At 41.4% G+C, this 22,485-nt stretch overlaps 2 protein-coding genes across 4 annotated transcripts in view; both read right to left on the reverse strand.

The window, feature by feature from the left end:
• Positions 1-2,906: 2,906 nt before the first annotated feature.
• LOC145485235 (ubiquitin-ribosomal protein eS31 fusion protein) lies at positions 2,907-7,431 on the reverse strand. Its single transcript, XM_081463935.1, has 5 exons — positions 7,394-7,431; positions 7,222-7,288; positions 5,736-5,790; positions 5,029-5,216; positions 2,907-3,118 (listed from the first exon to the last, which is right to left on the reverse strand). The coding sequence occupies exons 2-5, from the start codon at positions 7,267-7,269 to the stop codon at positions 2,936-2,938; spliced, it is 474 nt and encodes a 157-aa protein (XP_081320061.1). The 5' UTR covers positions 7,270-7,288; positions 7,394-7,431; the 3' UTR covers positions 2,907-2,935.
• A 12,137-nt stretch (positions 7,432-19,568) lies between these two features.
• Positions 19,569-22,485, reverse strand: part of LOC145485132 (uncharacterized) — a 248,317-nt gene continuing 245,400 nt past the window's right edge. For all 3 annotated transcript variants that reach the window (XM_081463819.1, XM_081463818.1, XM_081463817.1), the window contains exon 2: positions 19,569-22,485. This exon is cut by the window's right edge. In XM_081463819.1, coding sequence (XP_081319945.1) covers positions 21,415-22,485 — 1,071 coding nt within the window. In that variant the 3' untranslated portion in view covers positions 19,569-21,414.

Here is a 22,485-nt window from a genome sequence, read left to right on the forward strand (position 1 = left end):
GTAGCTACTGAAAAGAAGTATTTAACACTGTTATTTTCGAATGCAACTTTCACTGGCACTCATCTTCATCTTCGCTGTCGTCGAGTTCTTCGTCGCCGCTTGTGCTGCTATGGGAGTCTCTTTCACCGATGCTGCAAGAAGCAGCAATGCTTTCCGTCAGAGTGTACTCTTCAGGGTACATGAAGGTGTAAACATAATCTCTGACTTCCTGCTCAAGGTTGGTGGTGATTCTGCTTCTTGCAGCATTGGTGAAATAATTCCCTTCCAAGAGCTGTGCGATGTGTGGCCCATCTCTTCTAAATAACGACGTGGCAACATCCTCAACTTTAATACACTCTTCCGGGACGGCCGTTCTAGGAGGGTACACAAGGCATTGTGGAAGATCATTTCCTAGTGGGTTTCCAACACAGATTCCATAAACTCGTTGGACGTTGTTTTCAGTCCGCTTCCTCTTTCTTTCATTTGACTTTCTGTGGTTTTCTTTTTTCCTTCTCCTTTTGTTGATGTGCTGTTTGAGTATGCCCTTGAATATGCTGTTATAATTGCTCTTATTTTCTAGTGCTTCCATGTCCTGCGTGACCTTCGTCAACTTAGCTTCTATACATTTGATCTGTTTTACATTAAAACTGTGGGCATTCATCAATTCAGATGAGGGAGATGCCAATGAGAGGCCAAATGCCACACGCTCAGGGCGAGCCATAACTAGGAGATCCGAAATTGACTTCTCTTTCTTTTGATTTGTTTTTCAAACAACAGCTCTCTGTAGTATAGGGATTGTAAATATTGTCTTGACAGTGACCACAAAACGTGAAGTAGGGGGATAATAGAGAAATATTAAAAAAGTTGAAATCTAAATATTGTTTGTTCAATTTTTTTTTGGGTGGGGGGGTCATCCCAAAAAATGACCGCTATAAGGGGGGGGGGGGCACGTGAAAAAATTGGTAAGCTGAGGGGGTCATGCGATTTTTAAATGGTGCTTCCCAAATCCCACCAGCCCCCCCTCCCTCATAAAAAATGAACGGTCCCCTATTTCTCAGGGTTAGCCGTTGAAAGAACTGTTAAAGAGAGGCAGCAATTTTTTTGCCGCACTCGTAACAGATTCTGACGTTTCTTGACCAATCAAGATGTAGGGCTTGCACTCAAGAGATCTTCTGAATTGTTCAATCAATTTCGAGTCCAGAGTCTTCCTGGCTCAGTCAGCGGTTTCTTCGGCGAGGGGAGCCAACCGATGACCCAACCAGGAAAACTCCGGGTTCGAGATTGGTACTCACCATGGTGCAATCAGTTGCTTAGCAACCTCAAGAAGAAAATTGCGGGCTCAGGTTGGTGTCCGAGACCGCCCGTCTGCATGTTATTTGTTCTGCTACTTTCAGCCAGCGAGCGTTGCCCTTTTGCGCACAACGAGGAGCAAACAGAAATTGATCCTGGAGGCCACCATCTCTCCTTGTATCTAATAACACTGACCTCCGGGTAAATCCCATCCAGTGAAAAGCATAGTGGGTTATGCCAATACTTGCTGTAGATAGATTGATATCCTTTACTAATAGGCCATGTTCGATATATCAATATTCTAACATGGCTCCGAGGCTTTCAGGACAAACTTCTATATTTGGTGTTGTATTCTTTGTATCCAAGTCTCTTTTGGGAACTGAGAGACAAAAGAAACTTAAAAAAATTTACAATTTTGACCCGAAAGCCTCGGAACCATGTTAGAATATTGATATGTAGAACGTGGCCATTTTGGGACACAAAATGTACCCCGGGAATGCAAGACTAAGCGGCAGAACCAAAGGTATTGTTATAAAGGTCTTTTTATTACGTTCCACAAACGCAGACAATTCGGTCAATTAGAAACTTCACCTTCCCCATTTTGAATTTTCAGTTGGTCAACTTCCAATCCCCCGGGGCAAAAATGGTGTCTAAATGCCCCCACCCCTCCCGGGACAAACATGGTTCTTATTTCGTTACTCGTTATCAGCATCAGATTTTCATCGCTTCAGGGAAATTGAGAGCGAATAACCTGAACTGATTAAGTATATAACAGAGATTTACTTCAAGTACTGGTTTCCTTTTCTCTATGTAGTATTAAACTTGACTTTTAAGGAAAATTGCGCCAACTGTTTGATAACCTTTGAAATTTGCAGCTGTATATAGAAGCGTGCTTATCGGCTTTTTTTCAATGTTTCGAGTCCTTCTTTCAACCTTCCAAGGAATTCATTTTTCTCTAAGATTTTTTTCGCCATGTTCCTCCAACACAAAGAAGGAAAAAGAGCTGCTGTTTAGTGGAATAGCCGCCAAGCACTGATGGTTGATAGTGCATGATAGCTCAGCCAATGAGATTACAGCCTTTGCGTTTGTGTACTCGTACAATTCTCGTGACGATATTTAGAAACTCGTTTTCACAGCCTACGTGTAGCCGGGTGGGTACGGCTACACGTAGGCTCTCGTTTTCAAGGCCCAAGTTCCTCTGGGTGAAATTGCCAAATTGGGAGGTGAGCTAGGATTAGTCCCAGCGGTTATTCTCCCCACGCATGTTCAGAAACTACTATTGCTCTTGAGTGCATGCGCACAACCAAACCGGAACCGCATTTTTTCCCGAGCATCGGGCGTTCAAACACAACTGACTGAAAACGCACTCACTCTGGGAAAGAGCTTGAGGCTTGTGCACAGTTGAGGGGCTTTAGTTCCAAACTGCCACTCTCTACCTGGGTGCACAATAAAATGCAGGGGTGGGGGTGGGGGATAGTCTGGTGTTGGACCAGCAATATTCCCAGACACTTAATAACACGCCGTTTGGCTCGCCAGATTCTTAAAATTGCCCTCTAGAATGTTATCCTAGGCGAGTGTCTCTTGCTTAAGTCTTGCTACTTAGATTGCACCAAACTTCATGAAACAAGCAAACTATGGAAATTCAAGGTTTTATTTTATTTGACATCTATTTGCCTTCCTGTGCCTTGCTAAACACATATGTTAAACAACATTTGCCACAGTACTGGCGGTCAAAGTGACTGGCCATAAACACTCCAGCCCCACAGGACTCTGATGGACACTCCCGCCGCAGACGAGTGATCTTTCCATTCTCATCGACCTTGTAGTATTTCAACACTGCCAGCTTGACCTAGAATGGCAGGGATAAGGCAAGGTTGAAATTGAAACACAACAGTAAGAAGTAAAATGGGTGAAATTATTGTTGCTCACTAACTTTCTTTAACGTTACAATACAATCAAGAGTAAATGACATATTTGCCATGGTTGTTTCTTTGGTAAACAGTATTCCCAAATTATAGCCTTTTACTGGCAAGCACGCCCAGTCCTCACTAGTGACACAAGCATAAGCATAAGCATAAGAACAAAGAGCTTATGTTCTAGTGAGGACAGACACGACATACACTTAAGCACAAGCATAAGCATGAGAAAATCAAAATCTTGCATTCTTCATATGCTTATACTTATGTTGTTATCGTGTCCAGTGAGGACATGTTGGCATAAGCATAAGCATGAGACTATCAGCCAATCGTTGAGCACTTAATGCTTATGTTGACATGTCCTCACTGAACATAAGCATAAGCATAGGAAGAATGCTTATGCTTATGTTTATGTAGTGGCTGTCCTCACTAGCGCATAAGCTTCTTCTGCTTATGTTTGTGCTTATGCTTGCGTTGCTAGTGAGGACCAAGCTTCACATATCAGTATGAAATTATTTTGTTATAACTCCCGACTCGAATACATTTTCTGATTGCAAGAGAACGGGTCAAACTTACAGACTCCCTGGGCAAACAAACTCCCTAACTCCCTAAGGAAACAACAACAACTTTAGACTCGCATAGAGATAGAAAAATATATTGCTGCCTTGTTGAATGGTGAAAGGGAATTTCAACAGAAGTGGAAATACCTTCTCACCATTTAAGGCGTTTCCCTTAGTAATTTGTTGCGAGGTCTTTTTTTTAGCTTGTTTGTTGGGTTTTTTTTTCTATAATTACGTAATTACATTGTATTGTAACTCCTTAAGTAACGTAATGTGTAAGTCATAATAAGTTATTATCACGTATTGTAAGTAAGTAAGGTAATGCCAAGTATTGTAAATAGTGGCTTTTTTTGAGGTATTGTAAGTGACGTTTGTAAGACAGTAAAAGCATTAGAATAATAATAATAATAATAATATTAATAATAATGATGATAATAACAATAATGTAGTGTATTGTAAGTGAGTTAAGTATTGTGTCGTGTTGTAATTAGAGTAAGGCAATGTAAGTAATTATGTGTTTAGCAATAATAAAAAAAAACAAACAAAACTTTAAACTTGGATGTGATCAGGTCGTGTATGCCAGTTGGCATCAAGTGAATATTTTCTTCAGTTTTTTTTCTATAATTTTTTGAGCTGAGGTAGAACAAAATATTTTATGATTGGCCTCATGCAAACGGTGAGTTCCCAACCCTCAGTGAGTTCTAAACTCCTTTGTGTCAGGAAACACCGAGGGTCTCAGGAAAACAAAACTAACTGTTTCCCTTGGCGACAGTCATTAAGTGCTTAGTAGCACATAACCAACAGGACTTGATGACTTTGAGTTACGTCACTTAGGGAAAAGTGGCGGTGCAGAGGTGAAAGAGCTTGCCTTGCCTAAAACCTGAGAGAGCTAATCTAATATATTTAGAAGAATGAAACATTACAGAATGTTGGAAAAACCATCTGAACAACCTTGACTTTTTACCAATTCAAAATGTCAGGCAATGTCATTTCCATGATGGGGCAAAGTATGAAAAAATTTCACCGAAGAAAAGCATAAATATTGAGGAGTTTAAGTCAAAATGAGGAATATATCTGCCTGTCATTAGATGAGATTTGCCATGGTAACGGCCTTAATCCAAGAATTGACAACCAAAATAGAAGCCTTATTTTAAGAGTACCCATGGTGGTAAATCTCTACAGGGAAAACTTTAAGAGAAATTAACTAAGTTCCCTTTTCTAACTCGCACTCTATAGGGAGGGTGTTCGTAAATTCTCTAGGGAGCCAACTTAACAGATCATACCTTCTTCTTCTTGTGCTTGATCTTCTTGGGGGTTGTGTAGTTCTTCTTCTTTCTTTTCTTTGCTCCTCCTCTCAGTCGAAGCACAAGATGAAGAGTGGACTCCTTCTGGATGTTATAATCACTAAGAGTGCGTCCATCTTCGAGCTGTTTACCAGCAAAAATCAATCTTTGCTGGTCAGGTGGAATTCCTGGAGTAATGAAGGGTCAAGATGTTAATTGAATCTTTGTGTGTTTTTTTTTCAGTGTTTGTACATACTACTTACTGCACTTATGGCAATGCTTATGTAAACTTACCATCTGGTAAGAAGTGAAAATCAAACTAGATCACTCATAGTAATACTATAAATGGCAACAGTTTTCAATTGAATTGTGCAAACCCAGTTAGAAGAGCACATGTACATTGACTCTAAACAAATGCAAGTTAACCCAAAATTTTTGGTTCAAATAACTGTATGCTGCTGATTGTTAATTAGTGTTGCTTGGCACTTGCAGTAAAACTCTAGAACCACCGGGCAAAATTAAGATCATGGTCAACTATTTTATCAGAAGCGCAGTCTCCAAGGACATCTGTGCTGGTATATTCACCAAGTTTCTTGCTTGAAAGTTCTGCTTTGCCCAAACCCAAAAGACATCTACTGCAAAAAAGCTGGACTTGCCCAGCAAATAAAACTGACTTATACAATGTAGTACAGGACAGGACTTGTTACCTTCCTTGTCTTGGATCTTTGTTTTGACATTCTCAATAGAGTCACTAGGTTCAACCTGGAAGGAAAAAAAAAAGTTACTATTTTTGTTTACTATACTGTACATATACAAACCACTAAGATTAGCACTAGAGTTGCAAAATAATTTCCTGTAAATAAATAAATAAAATCAACAAATTAACTTTGTTTAACGAGGGTAACACACAACAGTCTTGCGACTGACAAACCCATGGCCCTCACTGTTTTATTTAAAAACAACAAAAACAAAAAACAACTTTCTGTGGCCAAACTAAAAATATGTTGTCAAATGTCAAGTTTTAGTAAAATGTGAAAAAATTTATCTCAACAGGAAAATCTCACATGAGGGTGATATAAATCAAATGATCACTCCCCACCCCCCTGGAAAGAAGGGAAACTTATTTAGACAGAACAGGCTACAGTTGACCTCAATTACAATCTAAGTGGCACCCCTTCACAGCTTTATACAATTTTCCTAAATGTTCTCCAAAAAATTAAAAAGTTAGCTACAGATCATCAAATTTGATGAACCTGCTGGCCATTCATCAAAATATTGCACAGAGGTGTTCAAGTGTTGCTACGTGACGCAAGCAACAGTACCTGAGAATGTAGGTCAAAATGCCCCTGACATAAAATGCCTCTGATAAAATGCCCCTGGATCCATTATGTAGAATAAACCTAGGCCCTGGCCAAAAGGGAGACGTTTGGTGATCAAACATGATCAAAGATTGTCTGTTGATGAAACCATTTCCCATTTGGACACCTTGTTTGATTGTATTTGATAAAACATGTTTGATACCATTTGGCCACTCAGTACAATGCCAGCTTGTTTGGTTGCCACACATTTCCCATTTGGACAGGGCCTAATTGAACACTCAAATTTTCAGTACACCATAAAACTTATGAATAGGAAATACAAAACCAGTTTTCTTTCTATACCAGAAGTTCTTTTCATAGTGAATTCATAGCTGTTTTCTGTGTACTGTGAATGGCATGTTTTGTCTGAGGTACTTTTTCTTCACGCATTTTGACTAGTTTTGGTTTTTGGGTTTGCAAGTTCAACTTTAGCTCACAGTTTAAAAAGTTAAAAACACTGCCCACATTCTAGCAAGCAAAGGAACCCTTCCATATATAAAGACTACATAGGCCATTAGGCGACTAAACTTTCTTGCTCACCACTTTAGGATCTTGCATTACAACTTATGCCGGAGTATTTTTTAATATCGTTTTCAAGCCTAAGTTGCGGAATTACGTTGAATTAAATTCCACTGAAGTCTGAATTAAGCCTTATAAGCTTATAGATTTACTTTGACACCGATGAACAAAAATACAACATACAAATTTCAACTGGCCCAGTGCAGCCGGGAAATTGTAGAGGAACTGTTTCGACGAATAATAAATTACTGGCCCGGTTTGTACCTTGTGTTCACATAGCGGCCAGACATACACGTGTGACAAACTTTACACTCACCTCAAGTGTGATAGTTTTCCCCGTCAGAGTTTTCACGAAGATCTGCATGGCTCCGCTTGAAAACTTCCTGTCGAATACAAAAGTGCTCAAAGATCAGTCATGCCAAGTTTCTTTCGTTGAACTTTGCGAGTGTGGAATGTTAAAAGCTCAAACCTATCAATAAAATTCGAACCTTTTACAAGATGGCGGAGGACCACGAGAAAGAGGATGGTTAGGGGTGGCCTACTCTTTTCCAATCAGGGGTTCCCTCCGCTGACCAATATGTCCGTTGTGAACATCTCGAAGAGGTTCATTCCCAGGGGCTCTCGGCTTTCACCCCCAAAAAGAACACATTAGCCTTACAGTTTTTGATACGAAGATTCGAAGTAGGGTCAAGAAAACTCCCGGAAAACAGCAGGGAAATCAGCCGCTGAAAAGTAACGGGCCTGTTGTAAGCGAAGAGCTAAATTGGGGGTGTCATAGAGGATGGCTTGGGGGTGAGGTGGTAAAGGGGGCTAATCGACTTATGTGGGGTTTAACTGGCTTCTGGTTGAGGGCTAATTGCCTAATAGCTGATCGACTTGGGTGCTATAAACGACCAGATACCGATAAGAGGATCCAATCCTTAGTATTACATCGCGTGACCGAGAATTAAAAAGGACCACTTCCCTGCGCAAGGATGACACGCAAATTCGTGAAGCGTTCCAATTTTTTTTTTTTTTATGGGAGGCGCGGTGGCCTCAAGGTTAGTGCACTCGTCTCCGGATCGAACGGTCCGGGTTCGAGCCCTGGCCGGGGACATTGTGTTGTGTTCTTGGGCAAGACACTTTACTCTCACAGTGCCTCTCTCCACCCAGGTGTATAAATGGGTACCGGCGAACTTAATGCTGGGGGTAACCCTGCGATGGACTAGCATCCCGTCCAGGGGGGAGTAGAAATACTCCTAGTCGCTTCATACTACAGAAACCGGGACAAGCTCCGGCCTGATGGGCCACCTGGCTCGTACATATGCAGACAGACTTCCATTCGAACAAAAATTCTAGTTTGCATTTCCGAAAATTTCCTTTGGCGAATAGAACAGCAATTTGCGGAATTTTCAAAAAAGAGGACAACCTCGAAAGGTATACCCAAATATTTGGAAATTTCTTACTGGGAATTTCTGTTCCTCCTGATATTACCGGAATTTTCGGTTGACTGGTCCGCTTTTCGGAAATTCAACAATTTCCGGATTTCCTGGAAACTTTCCCACGAAATTTCCTTGCCCATTTGAATTGGTACCAATCGTCGCTGATTCGAAAATTTTGGTTGAATGGAAGGCGCCCCAAATGTCGGATCTCTCTCAGCTATAGCGACATGAGAACACCAAAATTCTGTCTTCGCACGTCTTCTTCGCTTGTTCGACGGCACCGATGGTTTAGTCCCCGTAGTGTTTGGTGGCGAAAAGAAACCCGCTGATTTTTAGGGGCTGCACGGATGGCTGTCATGGAAACTGGCTTCCTTGCAAGGAGCCAGAGGCAAAGAGAACAATGGCAGACACAAAGAGGAACGGGGAGGGGAGGAAGGGAAAAGATACCGCCCTCGTCGCCAGCCTCGACATCAAGGTGAGGTCGGACAGTGACAAAGGACCTCACGGTATTAAATATGCGAATCTTCCAGTTCAAATGAAAAAAATCCTGTGTACGTGAATTGTTTACATAACCACTTCTGTCCAAGGCTATACACCCCTTCAGTAATTGCCACACACCGTGTCATCTGGCTGTTTGCTTTATTGTTTATTATCTCTTTACTTTTTCATTCTCTTATCAATTCCTTTATTACAATTTGTATCAGTAATCATAACACTCTGAAAGTGGTCACACCATCTGGCGCGATCAGTTGATCAGAAAGATCGATACGAAAACTGTGGCTCAGTTTGGTCTCAGAGACTGGAATTTGTCGTCAACTGATTTTTGCTCCCCTTTTTAATTGTTTAACAATATTGGTTTAAACCTAATTTGCGCTGAAAATTTCTTTAACCTCTTCTGAATTTAATTAAATAATCAGTTCCTTTATCGTCAAAGCGTGAAGGTTTTTTTTCTCTAATCACATCAAATGTTGGAGGTTAGTTTCTTCAAGGGCACACGTAGAAGTCTTTCACATTAGGATCTGCATCGGAGGTAAACTGTAAAAAAGAAGAAAAACCGCAGTATGTTAAGATGCCGTAAATCGTCGAATAAGCACCAGGAATGCTTATTTCAAATTTAGAAGAAGACGGGAGAGGGTTTTTTTTTTCTCGAGGGAGGCTCTTAAACGAGGGGAGGGGACACTTATTTAAAGTTTAGAGCCTTCACCAAGAGTGTGGTGACTGGGAAACAACTGAAAGAACATATTTTGCATGTGAAGGATATGGGCAAATATATGGATCGAGAAATTGCAGGATGCAACTTAGAAGTTGAAACTGGTTTAATGTATTGTAGCGATTGTGTTAAAAAGGTTGGACGAGAGTGATGAAACACGAACGATGCTATAAATATTCTGTTGTCTCAATACTCACCCATATAACGTGAGGGAGGGTAGAGGAGCGCTTATTCGATGGAGTGGGGTACTTATATTAAATTTTAGCCGATAAGAGGGGCGCTTATTCGAAAGGGGCGCTTATTAAAGGTTATGCGCGATAACTAGAGGATTTGTTTTCCTATACAGATTCTATGGCTCTGTTTCTCTGGTCACAACCGGCGTTTTTCCAGTTGTAATGCAAGCGCCCGAGTCAAAATCTCTTACTTTCGACAGTGTTGAGAAAACAGAAGGTCTGTGAGCAGACTGAAGCTTTTCGGCAACTTTATAAAACTCAGGACAGTTCTTTAAGTCAACAGCTGCAATTATGACTTACTTGTTCAGTGAACTGGTCGACACAAGCCACTCTCATGCGCTCACTGGTAGCAGGACTGTCCAGTCTGAAGTTACCTTCAACACCTGACTCACGTCTACATGGTGAAACAAAATTAATAACAAACCTTGCGCTGCCTTTAGAGCCAAACACACGATGTAACTTAAGTTACAACGCCTTTTAAATATCCCAAAATGTTTGCTAATTATCGTATTTATGTTTATTTATGTCAAATATATGTTGGTTGTTTTGGTCATTTTCTGTCTTGAAAGTGTCTGTTAAGGAAGCGACCTTACTGTCATCTGCTATTACCCTCACAAACCTAAACAGCGGATAGCGTTCATCTGATAGCTCTGATAGCTGAAGATTGGTCAAAATTGTAACTGTATCACGTGCCAGTCATGTGCTAAGCATGTGCTAGTCATGTGCTAATCATGTGCCAGTCATGTGCTTGTCACGTGTTAGGCATGAGCGAACATTTTAAAAAAAATTCCTTGACTCACCTAGCGTTGGTGATAGTATCCTTAATGACGAAAAGCGAGAAACAGAGAAGGTTTTCCAACACCCTGAGTTAACCAAGGCACAAAACGTAAATTAAAAAGCCTACTTTGCACTACTTTGTATTAAGCCACTTCAAGCCCCTTAACTCTCAGTCGCTGTTCCAAAGAAATTAGGCTTTCCTTAGCCTGCTTCTCAGACAGTTCGAGGTCCCTCACCAAAACACCCTCTGAGGCTTTTCTACCAAGCTTGTAATACAGAAAACCTAGATTTTCCACACTAATAGATCTAAGTGGAAGATCGGGGTGGCTTTAACTCTCATAAAGGAGCCTGATAACATCTCTCACCAGGTCTCACACGAATGACTCGGTCCCCTTTCAGGAAACAATAGAACAAATAACAGAAACAGTGCCCCTAGCCCTAAAATAATAACAGCTGCTACACTATGATAAAGATCAGAATTACACGCTTTCAAGAGCAGCAATATCTGCATATAACGACACATTTCTGGAATTAATTGCAAAACTATTACATTAGAAATAAAGCAGAACACGTCAAACTCGAACCTTAGAAGAGTAAATGGCTTTTTCGTTTGGCGCACTGCGCAGAAGATGCACATTGAACTCCACTGGTATGTCAGCAAATCCCGGAATCTTGTACGCCCCAGGCCCTGTCGGCTATAGCGTGCCGGTCTGAGAGCATCGAACTTTTTCAAGAGTAAACAGACCCAATCCTTGTACAAAACCACCTTCGATCTGAAAGTAGAGTGAAAAATATAAAATATGAGCAGATTTTTAGTGACAGGAAGAAAAGCGTTGGCTTAGTTTTTGAATATCCCACATTCTATCAACTTGAGCTGAAAAACGGCCAATTTTGACTGACTGATCGGATTGGGGGAATTGGGGCCGGGGATCTGGTATCTAAATAAGAGACATCATCCCAATGAGGATCGAAGCGCTGGGAGAACAGTCACCAAGAAAAAAACGGACGGAAGACACAAAAGTCCCAGAAAATTGAATTTTCTTAGACTTAAAGAGACTTATAAAGCACACCTATATCATCTCTGCTAGAGCTCTCTCTGAGGCATGCTGGGATATGCTGTACTTACCTGTCCAATGTCGATAGCCGGGTTGAGACTGGTACCAACATCCATCGCGGTATTGGTACGAAGAACCTGTTATGAGACAAACTCACCAAAGCAATTGTAGTAAGTACAATTCGTACTGTGGCGCTGATTTCGTTATCGCATAAATGTTGTTGAGACTGCCCCTTTAAACAACACAAATCCATCCGCTGGGACAACGGGCTTCGGATTAATCCAGTACCCTAACCCGGCACCAGACCATGCTGCCTCCAAGTTTGAACAACAATTGAAAAGGTAAGGTCTGTATACGAGCTATGTGGTCCCTCAAGCCGGAGGGCTTCCCGCGATTTCTGTAGCATGAGGTGACCAGGAGTATTCCTACTCCCCTCCTGGATGGGAGGCTAGTTCGTCGCAGGGTACCCCCAACATTAATTTCGCCGGTACCCATTTATACGCCTAGGTGGAGAGAGAGGCACTGTGAGAGTAAAGTGTCTTATCCAAGAACACAACACAATGTCCCCGGCTAGGGCTCGAACCCAGACCGCTCAATCCGCAGGCGAGCGCTCTAACCATGAGGCCGCCGCACCTCCCAAAACAACAATTACGTTTGGAGAATGGACATTATCAACCCGTCTTTGAGAAATGCAACAAATGACCGCTACGTCAGAGATCCATGATTCAGCAAACAGCATGCTCTGGAAACAAACGGTGTTACGGTTATGATGATGACTGAGTGGAGTCCAATTCGGTCTCTTGTCATGCCAGTGATAAACAAATCATTCAACTGTCAGCTTGCCGGAGGTGAGGTTTGTTTTTTCAAGTGTACTTCGACATAATAGAAGTTAAGCTAGGGTACATGCAAGTATGGCAATGCATGCTATGCGCGCGTTACTCAGTTAGTGTAAATGGTGATCTCGCATTTGTCAAAACACGTTTGGGTGAGGGACTGTCAGAAGAGGAGTCTTGGGACCCAGGCTCAATCATCGGACCTAATAGTTGGTTTTCACGTGACGTCAGTAAAATTTAAAGTGCACCTAACCCCCAAAACTTTTTTTCCCTAAAACGAATCTACTTGTTATTTGAAATAGTTCTGCGAAAAAATTTTTGGATTCCGTTAAATCCTCGATTTTCTGTGCCTCGATGAAATCTCGAAAATAGCTCCAAAACACCGCCATTTTGTTTCACGACCGAGTTTGAGGAGAATGGGTCCAGCGGCTCTTGTGACGTCTACCCAGGAAGGTTGAATATCTCACGTCCTCTCATTTCCTTCAGGATGGTGCAATACACATTCGAAAAGTGCACAGAAACGCCTTCCAGAGGTACGCCGCTAACCAACACTTATTTCTCTTTCGACTTAGATGAAAGTCGAAGATTAATCCTTTAGAATTACATGATAACAAAATTGTTAGACTCACAGACTATTTCGAAGGTTTGGAAATCAGCAGTGCGACAAAGATTCTGTGTAATAGCGTCGAAAATATGACCGCGTAACATTATCTGCTGACCGCTTAGGGAACACATCCTTTTCGCTTATCCGACGAATTTCACTGCAAACTTTGAGAACAATTTACATTGGTTATTTGGAGTTACGACTTAAAACGTGTGACAATGTGAAATCGGTAATTGTATGAAATGTTTCCTTCCGCCTTGCTTCCCGCAGCTTCAAAAATACAGGTGCAAACAATACGATTTTCAATCGATCGAAGCCAATGTTTTGGAGGTCATCAAGTCTCGAAAACTGCAACACGTACGTTGCTCTTATAAACATGAAGCATTCAACTGAAAGTAAAACACAACCTGGATTTAACAGAACAATCACACCTTGACAAAATGCATTCTCGCTAAGGACAAATGTAAATGGGCTCTAAACACGCGTGGGAATCTTATGTTTAGTTGACGAAATTACCATCCAAAGCAGTCCTTAAGTTTTCTTTCCTGCTTTTCGTTTGCCTGCTCCTCCACTTCGTATCTAGCTTTCCATTCCTAATATACAAGCAGCTCCTCCGCAAAGAAGTCTTCCCCTTCGTCGCTTGAAATATTGTAAAGTGCTCTCAAAGCTCTAAGCAGTGAGTTCACAGTTGTCGAATGTGCTCGATCGAAGTTTATTTCGGAGTCTTCCGAATCGAAACTTAACTCTGACTCCAGTGACGAAAAAGAAATTATTCTGAGACAAAACTTGGACGTTTTAGTCCCAAAATATATCGGAACGATTAGTTTTATGTTCCATTTTCTCGAGCAAATACAGAGAGTTGACTGAGGCGCTGTTGTGTTTGGTTCCTGGGTAGACGTCATCAGGTACCGCCGCCCCAGACTCCCTAAAACGCGGTCGTGAAACACTTCAAGCGCGACTTTGAAAGGGCATAGAAAATCGAGGATTCAACCAAATTCAAAAATTTCTTCGCCCAAATGCTTCAAATAAAGTCTAGATTCGATTTAGCGAAAAAAAATTTTGGGGTTAGGTGCACTTTAAACTACAAAACTATTGATCCTCCTGACATTTTATTTCCATGATGTATAAGAGCTGCTGAAAACTAATATTCATGCAAATTTTTGCTCCGAATGGGTTCTTGGTTCTGTAATACACTACGTTTGAATTTCTAAGCTTTTGCGTGACGCGGCATTTACACCGGCAGGTATATTTTGCAGGGCGCAGGTTGCAGGTTGCAGGTTGAAATTTAATTATAAAAACCGCTGGCACTTAAAAGAAACGTACAGCTGGTAGACTTACCGTGACTGTTACATGACGCTGCTTACAATCGCTCAGAAAGGCGGTGTCACAGTGATATGTGTATCCCCGTGATATGTGTATCCCCGCACACATATCACTAGTGATATGTGTATCCCCTCCAAAATGGCGACCAGTGATATGTGTATCCCTCACCCCCCTCCCCTCTACTTTAAAAAGCAATATCCTCCTTGAAAGCGCTCTCGTCGTCCGGTCGCTTACTGGACGAACGACTAACCCAAACAGGCTTCAGTAAAACACAAATCTCAATTTTTGTAGTTGAAAAAGTTTACGTATCTGCTGCTGGAATTGTGTTCTTGATCCTAACTGGTTTTCTGCGAGCAGGATATAATGAATTTAAAGTTGAACACCAAATGGATCTAGATATATTTCAATTTGAGTTTCACGGCAGCGGATTTCTAGGACGATATTAATTGCGCGGTGCATTCTCACCCCTCGAGTAACGCATATTCTCCACTGTTCATCGCCTTGTTTGCATCTGAATTATTCGTGGAGTGAAACACATATCACGGCTTCGACCCGATCGCCATAAAATGATTAGTGGCACTCGTGTATCCCCTGCACCCGCTTTTCAGTGCGACTTTTTGTAAGATATGTTAAGTCTCAAGCTGTATACATTGCTATACTGCGAATATTGTTAGCACGTTTCACAATATTCGACGTTTATTCTTCGGCAGTTAGCCTAGATTACGGCTGTCTTCAGGGGATACACATATCACTGCGCCATGTAATAATTAGTGATATGTGTATCCCCTGCATGCGGTCGGCGACGGTGTACAACCGAGGTCAGTGAAACTCCAGAAATCCCAAGCTATGAATAAATGCCTGGTGTGAATATTTCTAGCAAGCCAGTTTTGACAATGCAAATGTTATGGGCATTTTTCTTCTTGGGTAGAAAGCCAATATAACGGCTGTGTCCATGGGGATACACATATCACTAGTTCATGAAATAATCAGTGATATGTGTATCCCTTATTATCCCGTGCACGCGTGCACGCGTTTTTAGTGGAATTATCGAGTTTCAAACTTCAGTGAACCCAAGCCGTGTAAAAACGTCGGGTGCTAATATTGCCTGCAGTTTTGACAAGGTTGATGCGCTATATTATAACAGTTGTGTTTCTGGGGATACACATATCACTGCGCCATGAAATAATTAGTGATATGCGTATCCGCTGTTCGAAGTTTTAGTCAGATATACAATCGAGTCGGTTGGAACTCAACCAAACTCAAGAAATCCTAATCTGCTCCGTTGGGCGCGAATTCATTTCTGGTTTCTTCTACTCTTTACAGCGCTAGTCGGAACCTCGCAACCGAGTCGCCATTTTGTTCGTTGAATGTCCAGGTGCGTATCAGTGTTTCGTGTATCCCCACGGGGGATACACATATCACTAGTGATATGTGTGCGGGGATACACATATCACGGGGATACACATATCACTGTGACAGCGGCTTCCACCTAAGTGCCAAACCGGCCGAAGCGATGGGAGGAGAGTATGTTCCTATGATTTTAAACCTGCAATGAATTATTGTTTTTGAAGAAACATCTGAAATATCATCTGAAATATCTGCTGAATTTGGTTTCTTCCCTGTGAGTACCAAAATGAAAGCACACCGAGCTTGTGCTAGTATATTCCGTCGGTTAAAATCTTATGTTCTTTCATTTCTTTATTTGTTTGCTTCATTTGTGATGGCAATCTTCTGTTGTTGAGGGAAGATCCGAGCCAAATCTGGAATGGATGGAAACATCTGTCGAGCGGCCATCCAGATGGTTTTCAAGAGATTTCACTGGTCTCAGCGTGTCTATCGATAAGTACTTATCGCAACACTTACCGCGGATCGATCGTGTCTTCACTATGTGAAAGAGGCGAACTAATTTATGTAAGAACCCCTGACGAGTATGTAGGTTATTAATTATTTTTAGTGCCAGCGGTTTTCCAGTTATAATTAAATTTCAACCTGCACCCTTCACCCTTCACCCTGCACCCTGCAAAATATACCTGCCGCATTTAAACGACGGCCGAGAGAGCTGTCATGTTCGTTAAAAATGTGACTTAATTCGGGTAATTTGGCTATCCGAACAGTTCTTGTATTAGAAAAAGTATTATTTTAATGTTTCTGAGTTCCTCGAAAGATAAATTCTCGCTGTGGTAGCAAAACTCAGTGACAGATGTTTCTGTTGGTTTCTGGCCGCCATGTTGGTGCTCATCTGCATGGGCACCAGCATGGCGTCTCCATATAAATCTCTATAAATTTGGGTAAAAAGTTTTTCCGCATATCTTGCATAAGAAAAATTGCTGTGACCTGAATCTTGGCGAGAGTCTTTGCATATTTACTTTCTTTCTTTTCTCGGATTTTGATCTATTTTGAATAGCGTGACAATGAAAACCAGCAATAGTCCAGACGTTTAGCGTTCTTAATCTCACACCCAGTTGTATTGTCACTGTATTAAGTGATTGGTGCGAGATTCGTTTGTCCTCCTGCAGGCCTTATCCACTATAAATTAAACACTCTTATTCATCAAGTTTATTTTTATCCTTTTACTTATTTACCTGAGGAACGCCAAACCCTCTAAAGTCTGTGGCTGAAGGAATTATTTGTTTTACAAAGATAGCCAACCCCACGAATGTTTGGAATGAGGTAACAGTTTTCCAGTAGAAGTGTTCCTGTAACACATAGAAAGTTTTAACGACTTCATTCACGTTTTTTTATAGGAGATGGCAACTTCTGATAAATTTTGAAATCACAAAGAATCAATTTACGAGGGTCCTCAATAGGGTTCTCAGATCCCGCTTTCCCGCCCATTTTTTCCTGTTAATCCCGCCATCCCGCCCTTTTTTGCCTGAAAATCCCGATCCCGTCCACTCTCCGAAGACATTTCTGCGTTATTATTAATTTGTTAAATTATTAATTTAATAATTAACACAGAAACCTTTTAGAAATAGATATCGCATAAAAGATCACAAAAGGATTCAAAGGGTAGCAGATAAGTAAGCACAAATGATTATAACGTCACTTTCTGTAAACGGTTTTCTGTTTTTTTCTTCTGCTCACGTATCAGTGAAAGAAAAAGATTGTTCATTTCCATGAGATGGCCGGTAAACACACCTGACAGTTTCCTTCAAAGCTTTCAGCGTCTTCATTTTCTTTGAAATCTGGGCTCAGAACTTTTCTTTTCGAATGGAGGCATTCCTGCTCGCACATCCTTTTCATAAATATACATACATACATTATAATATTTACCCTCGGATTTCAGAGTAGCTGATGCAGCTAATATCTCCGAGCATTTAACCATCAGATAAGAGATAGACCACCACATCGGTAACTACATCTCCTACTCTTTTTGATCAGTGTGTGGGTTCTTTTACATCCCACAGAATTAATGGTGAATAAGGTGTGAATATGGCGACGCAATTTATGATGTCGCATAATTCGTTCGGTAAATCGTTATCACCGCCATCCGGTGTGGCCATCCTGGCCAAAACAAGCCAAGCGCCCGGTCAAGCGCTCTGGAAAAGGTCGAAAGACTAAGAAAAACTAGAAAGGATTGGGGGCAGAGGGGTGGTCAAGCTAACAGGCGCAAGCGTCGAAAATGTCGGAAATGGATAGCCTGCGTAGCTTGGCGCTTTTTAAGCAATTTGAGCGCGTTAAGAGAGCGGCGAAGCCACGATAACGAGCGCCAAAGCCGCGAGGAGCCAATGGACAGATGTCATTAATATCAGACGCCAACACAAATGATCGAAATAGGACTCAAAGACCTCATACAGGTCTCATGATACTAATGTAATCAAGCGATAATGGATACGTTTGACAGAACCTGACAGGGTACAGAGCTGTTTGCTATTCATTAGAAACCTGACACAGCTATATGCACAAAAGGTTCGTTTCTACCAGTTTGCGGTTTTTGCGCTGGTCAATTTACGAGGTCATGTAAGAATTTAAAATCCCGTATCCCGCTCTATTCCCCTTGTGAATCCCGCATCCCAACCCCATAAAAACACGAAATCCCGCTCCCGCTCGTAATTGTAATTCCCGCTTCCCGCCCCTGTTTTCAGCTCAAATCCCGAACATCACGGCGAAAAAAAGCCAAATCCCGCATCCCGCCAAACTTATTGGGGACCCTAAGATAACGCCAGAAAAAAGTTAAAATATGAATACCACTTGTCCTTTACGGACCGGGGGATTAATGTGTAGTATTGATGACTATTTTTTCGAGTCTTTGGGAACTAAAACTAGCTAGCACCTAACCTGTCTAACCGGTTTCCTTATACAATTGTTGTGAGATATTTGTACTGATTTTTTTTGCGTTGTATTCCACTGTGCAAACCAAATCAGAGCAAAATAAAACATAAGAATGCAAACGTAGGTTATACAGCTCAACAGCTGTGTAACTAAAAAATTCATGAGTTTTGAATACGTGTGCAGCAGCTAAAGTAACAGAGCTTTCAAGTTTGCTGCTGCTTATTCATAGACAAAGGAAAAAAAAAAAAGAAACAAAAAACAAAAAACAACAAAAAAAGTAAACATGAAGTTGAAAAATAAAACAGGTTATTCGGCCTTCAGTCTGACCGTGCAAAAGCACAAACACGGTGAAAAGTCGGAATTTCTGGCCAAAAAGGAAGAAAATGTTTTTAATGTGTGACAACGATTTTCACACGTCAGAACACTCGTCCTTCAGGGCACTGCAGTGTAAGACTCCTAAAAACATAAAGTATACCACAGACCCCGGGGAGGGGGTACTGCCATATATGGGCTATATAGGTATGTGCCGCTGTGAAGGGTATGGTGTTCAAGCAGTTTACTCTAGGATAGGGTATATAAATCAGAGCATTGGGTTCTAGAATAGGGTATCATTTTTCGCGAAACTGACAAGTTGGTTGAAGATTTTATCTAGACTAAGGAAACCAGGAATTGCCACTCAAAAGTATAAAAAAATCAACTCGGTAAGTTTAAATTTACGCAAATAAGCCGCAACAGTGTCGATTGATAGCGGGATTTGGGGAGTTTACTCTAGAATAGGGTAGCAAAATTCAGCTGAACTAGCTCTGGTTTAGGCTAAGGGTTCCAGGGTCCCAGCGGCACATCCCTACCCAGAAATTCTTAAAGTAACCCTCCCCCCCACCCCGCCCGGGCCACAGACGAACATGTCCGACGATACGCAAATATTTTCGCACACCTTTCTGTATTGTCCTTCAACTTTATTCAAATGTACAATTTTGTTAACAGCACTCTTGGAAACAAATGAAAACGACTCTATCAGTTGTCTTTTATGCCATACTTTAAAAATATTTAATTTATTACCCAGTGACAATCTTAACGTAGGCCCTTCCCCAGTGTGAGGGTTTTCTTATGTTATTAACCTTTTTAAAATTTTATCGTGTAGACGGAGCTGGCACCCAAGGTCGACCATGCGCCGGTCACAACAAACTTAAGTGCTAGTGAGATTGATTAATTACTAATTTCATACAAAATGTTCACAATGAATCGATAGTATCGGATTCATCCCTGAGCCTTGATAAAAGTGATGGGAATTGTTCAGCAATTTTGTTTTTGCCACTTGTTAACGCTATGTTCACGCTTGATACCGGAGCACGGTTTCATAGTACGATTCTCGATCGCTAGGCACTAACTACAATGTGAACACCACCTTTTTCTTCCAAGTACTTACACCAGAATTCGGGCACAGTGCCCGGGTACAAGGTCTCGTCCTTGCACTCGCATAGTGTATAAACGCAACACTGTTTTGTGCTGGCGCCCAGGCACCAGTGCTTGGGTACCTAGCGTTGACACAGGCTACGACATGGGCCGCAATTAGCATTTCTTTTACGTTTGAAGTTTTTAGTTCACGTTTACTGGTTTTGGAATTGGAGTAACCAGAGCGACCATTGTTTTAAATCCAGTTTAGGCGACGTCCATAACGCTGTCTAAACCGCACATACACTGTAAACTAGAGAGAAGTGCGTGGAAAAATACGAGGACTTGAATTCGGCACCTCAGGTTATAAGTTTCAGCCAGTTGTTGTTGTTGTTTTTGGAGGGGAGGTTGTCCCTCTCAAAGGGCACGGTTTTTTTTAGCTGTTTTTTTGCCAGAAATAAAGGACAATTATAAATTTTGACCAGTTTGCGCTCAAATAAGGTATAATTGGTACAAACTTGTGAAGTTCGATTAAATTAACATCGGAAATTTGTTTCAGTGCAGAAATATTAAATAGTACCAATGCAGGGTATGGTTATTGACCAAGCATGAGGTCAAGATGGTTGGATACTGGCCAAGTTCTTTCTTTACGTGTTTATGAACCGAGACGGAGTCGAGGTCCATAAACACGCAAAAAGAGAACGAGGCCAATTTCCAGCCATTGACTATTCACCGAGCTTGGCCAAAAAAGGATTAGAACTGAACACAGCGTGTAATCCCGAGCGGACAAGATAGCGCCACCTTGACCACTCCTGTAGCCAATCACAGTGCAGGATTCAGTTCATCTTGCCTGCTCATGGAGCCAGCCATATCATAAATGAGAGCCGTTGAGCAAAAGTGAGGTCAAGACAACAGGATATTGGCCAAGTTTTTTTCTGTTTATAGACCGAGACGGAGTGGAAGCTTATTAACACGCACAAAGAGAACAAAGCCAATATCAAGTCATCTTGACCGAACTATCTTGGTCAATAAAGGATTTATTACATAGCTTCGGAGAAATTTTTCTTGCGGGACACAGCGCGTAATCCCGAGCGGGCAAGATAGCGTCATCTTGCCTGCTTGGGTAGCCAATCACAGCACAGGATTTTTTTCATCTTGCCCGCTCCGCCATTATAGTGAGAACAGTTTTCATAGTTAATTTTGTTGCTTGTCAAATTTGATTATAAATCTCGGCGGACATATTTGGCTGCAATGAACATATGATTTTGTCATTTATATCCATAGAAGTAATTTATGCATTCGCTAACACTAAGTTACACAGAGAGTAATTGACTAAACTCAGCCGTGACACAGCCCCTTTGAAATAAAAATAATTACAGTCCACTATACTTACAATTTAAAAAGTTCCTTGGTTCCCTTTCCAACTTTCTGAAAACTCTTCTTTATAGAAGAAAGCTGCATATTACTGAAAATGTCATTTCCTTTGTTTAAAATCTCCTTTTCTAATGCGTCAAATAGTGGCCCGGTATTAACCCCAGCCTCAGAAAAACACCAAGCAAAGTCATAAATGTCCCTTGCTGTTAAATCCGAAAAATCGTTTGTTAACAAAGAAGACTGCAAACTTTCGTAGAATTTTCTACTACCCCTTTTGGCTTCAATGTATCCTCGCAGAAGCATGAACTTTTGAACCCTTGAAAACTGGTGCAAACCACGTTTAAAAACCTCTGCTTCAATCACATTTAACATTTTACTGTCCGACTTTCTTGCTCTTCCAAGAGACCAAGCAACTTGGCTTAAATGACCATTGCAAAATTGTTTCGCATCTCTTGACTGCAACTCACATTCAATTTCGTTAACTAACTTGTTGTCATGTCTTCGAGCTGACACAAACGAATGGAGAATAAGAACAAGCTCATGAAACTGAAACTTGCCGACACCACGGTTGAAAACCTCGTCCTTGACAACATCAAACACTTGGGCCTTTGTTATATTTCTCCGAGCAAACGACCCAACAATTTGTAACAGTTCCGCGTTGTTGAATCCCTCTTTTCCTTTGACGACAATGTCATTGTCCAGAGTATTGAATAGCTGCTTGCCCCCTTTCTTTGACATGCCAAATGCCCAGAGTATCTGAAATATATCACGCCTCTTCAAGTTACCTGTGCCTCGTCTCAGAATTTCTTCTTCCACCTTGTCAAACAACGTGTCTGCCTTCAACTCCTTCTTAGCAAAGGACCACACAAAGAGAGCCAAGTCACTGCTGCTCATCAACAAGAAGTCTCTTGATAGAATTTCTTCCAAGAAAATGTCAAACAGTTCAACAGCACAGCCATCTGACTTGGCAAACAACATCAACATGGAAGAAAGTAACTGATTGTCGAAGTTAGCAATTTTCAACTGACCGTTACGAATGGATTCTTGTAACGTGAAAGATATTTCTGTAGCTGTCAAGTCCAGGTT

This window comes from Orbicella franksi, chromosome 4 (genome assembly GCF_964199315.1).
Source record: "Orbicella franksi chromosome 4, jaOrbFran1.1, whole genome shotgun sequence".
NCBI classification, from domain to species: domain Eukaryota; kingdom Metazoa; phylum Cnidaria; class Anthozoa; order Scleractinia; family Merulinidae; genus Orbicella; species Orbicella franksi.

Coding starts and splice junctions, on each gene's coding strand:
- LOC145485235 (XM_081463935.1), bottom strand. CDS start 7,269: ATGCAGATCTTCGTGAAAACTCTGACGGGGAAAACTATCACACTTGAG. Junction 5,791..7,221: donor GGAAAACTATCACACTTGAG/GTGAGTGTAAAG, acceptor TTTTCCTTCCAG/GTTGAACCTAGTGACTCTAT. Junction 3,119..5,028: donor TCAAGCACAAGAAGAAGAAG/GTATGATCTGTT, acceptor CTGCCATTCTAG/GTCAAGCTGGCAGTGTTGAA.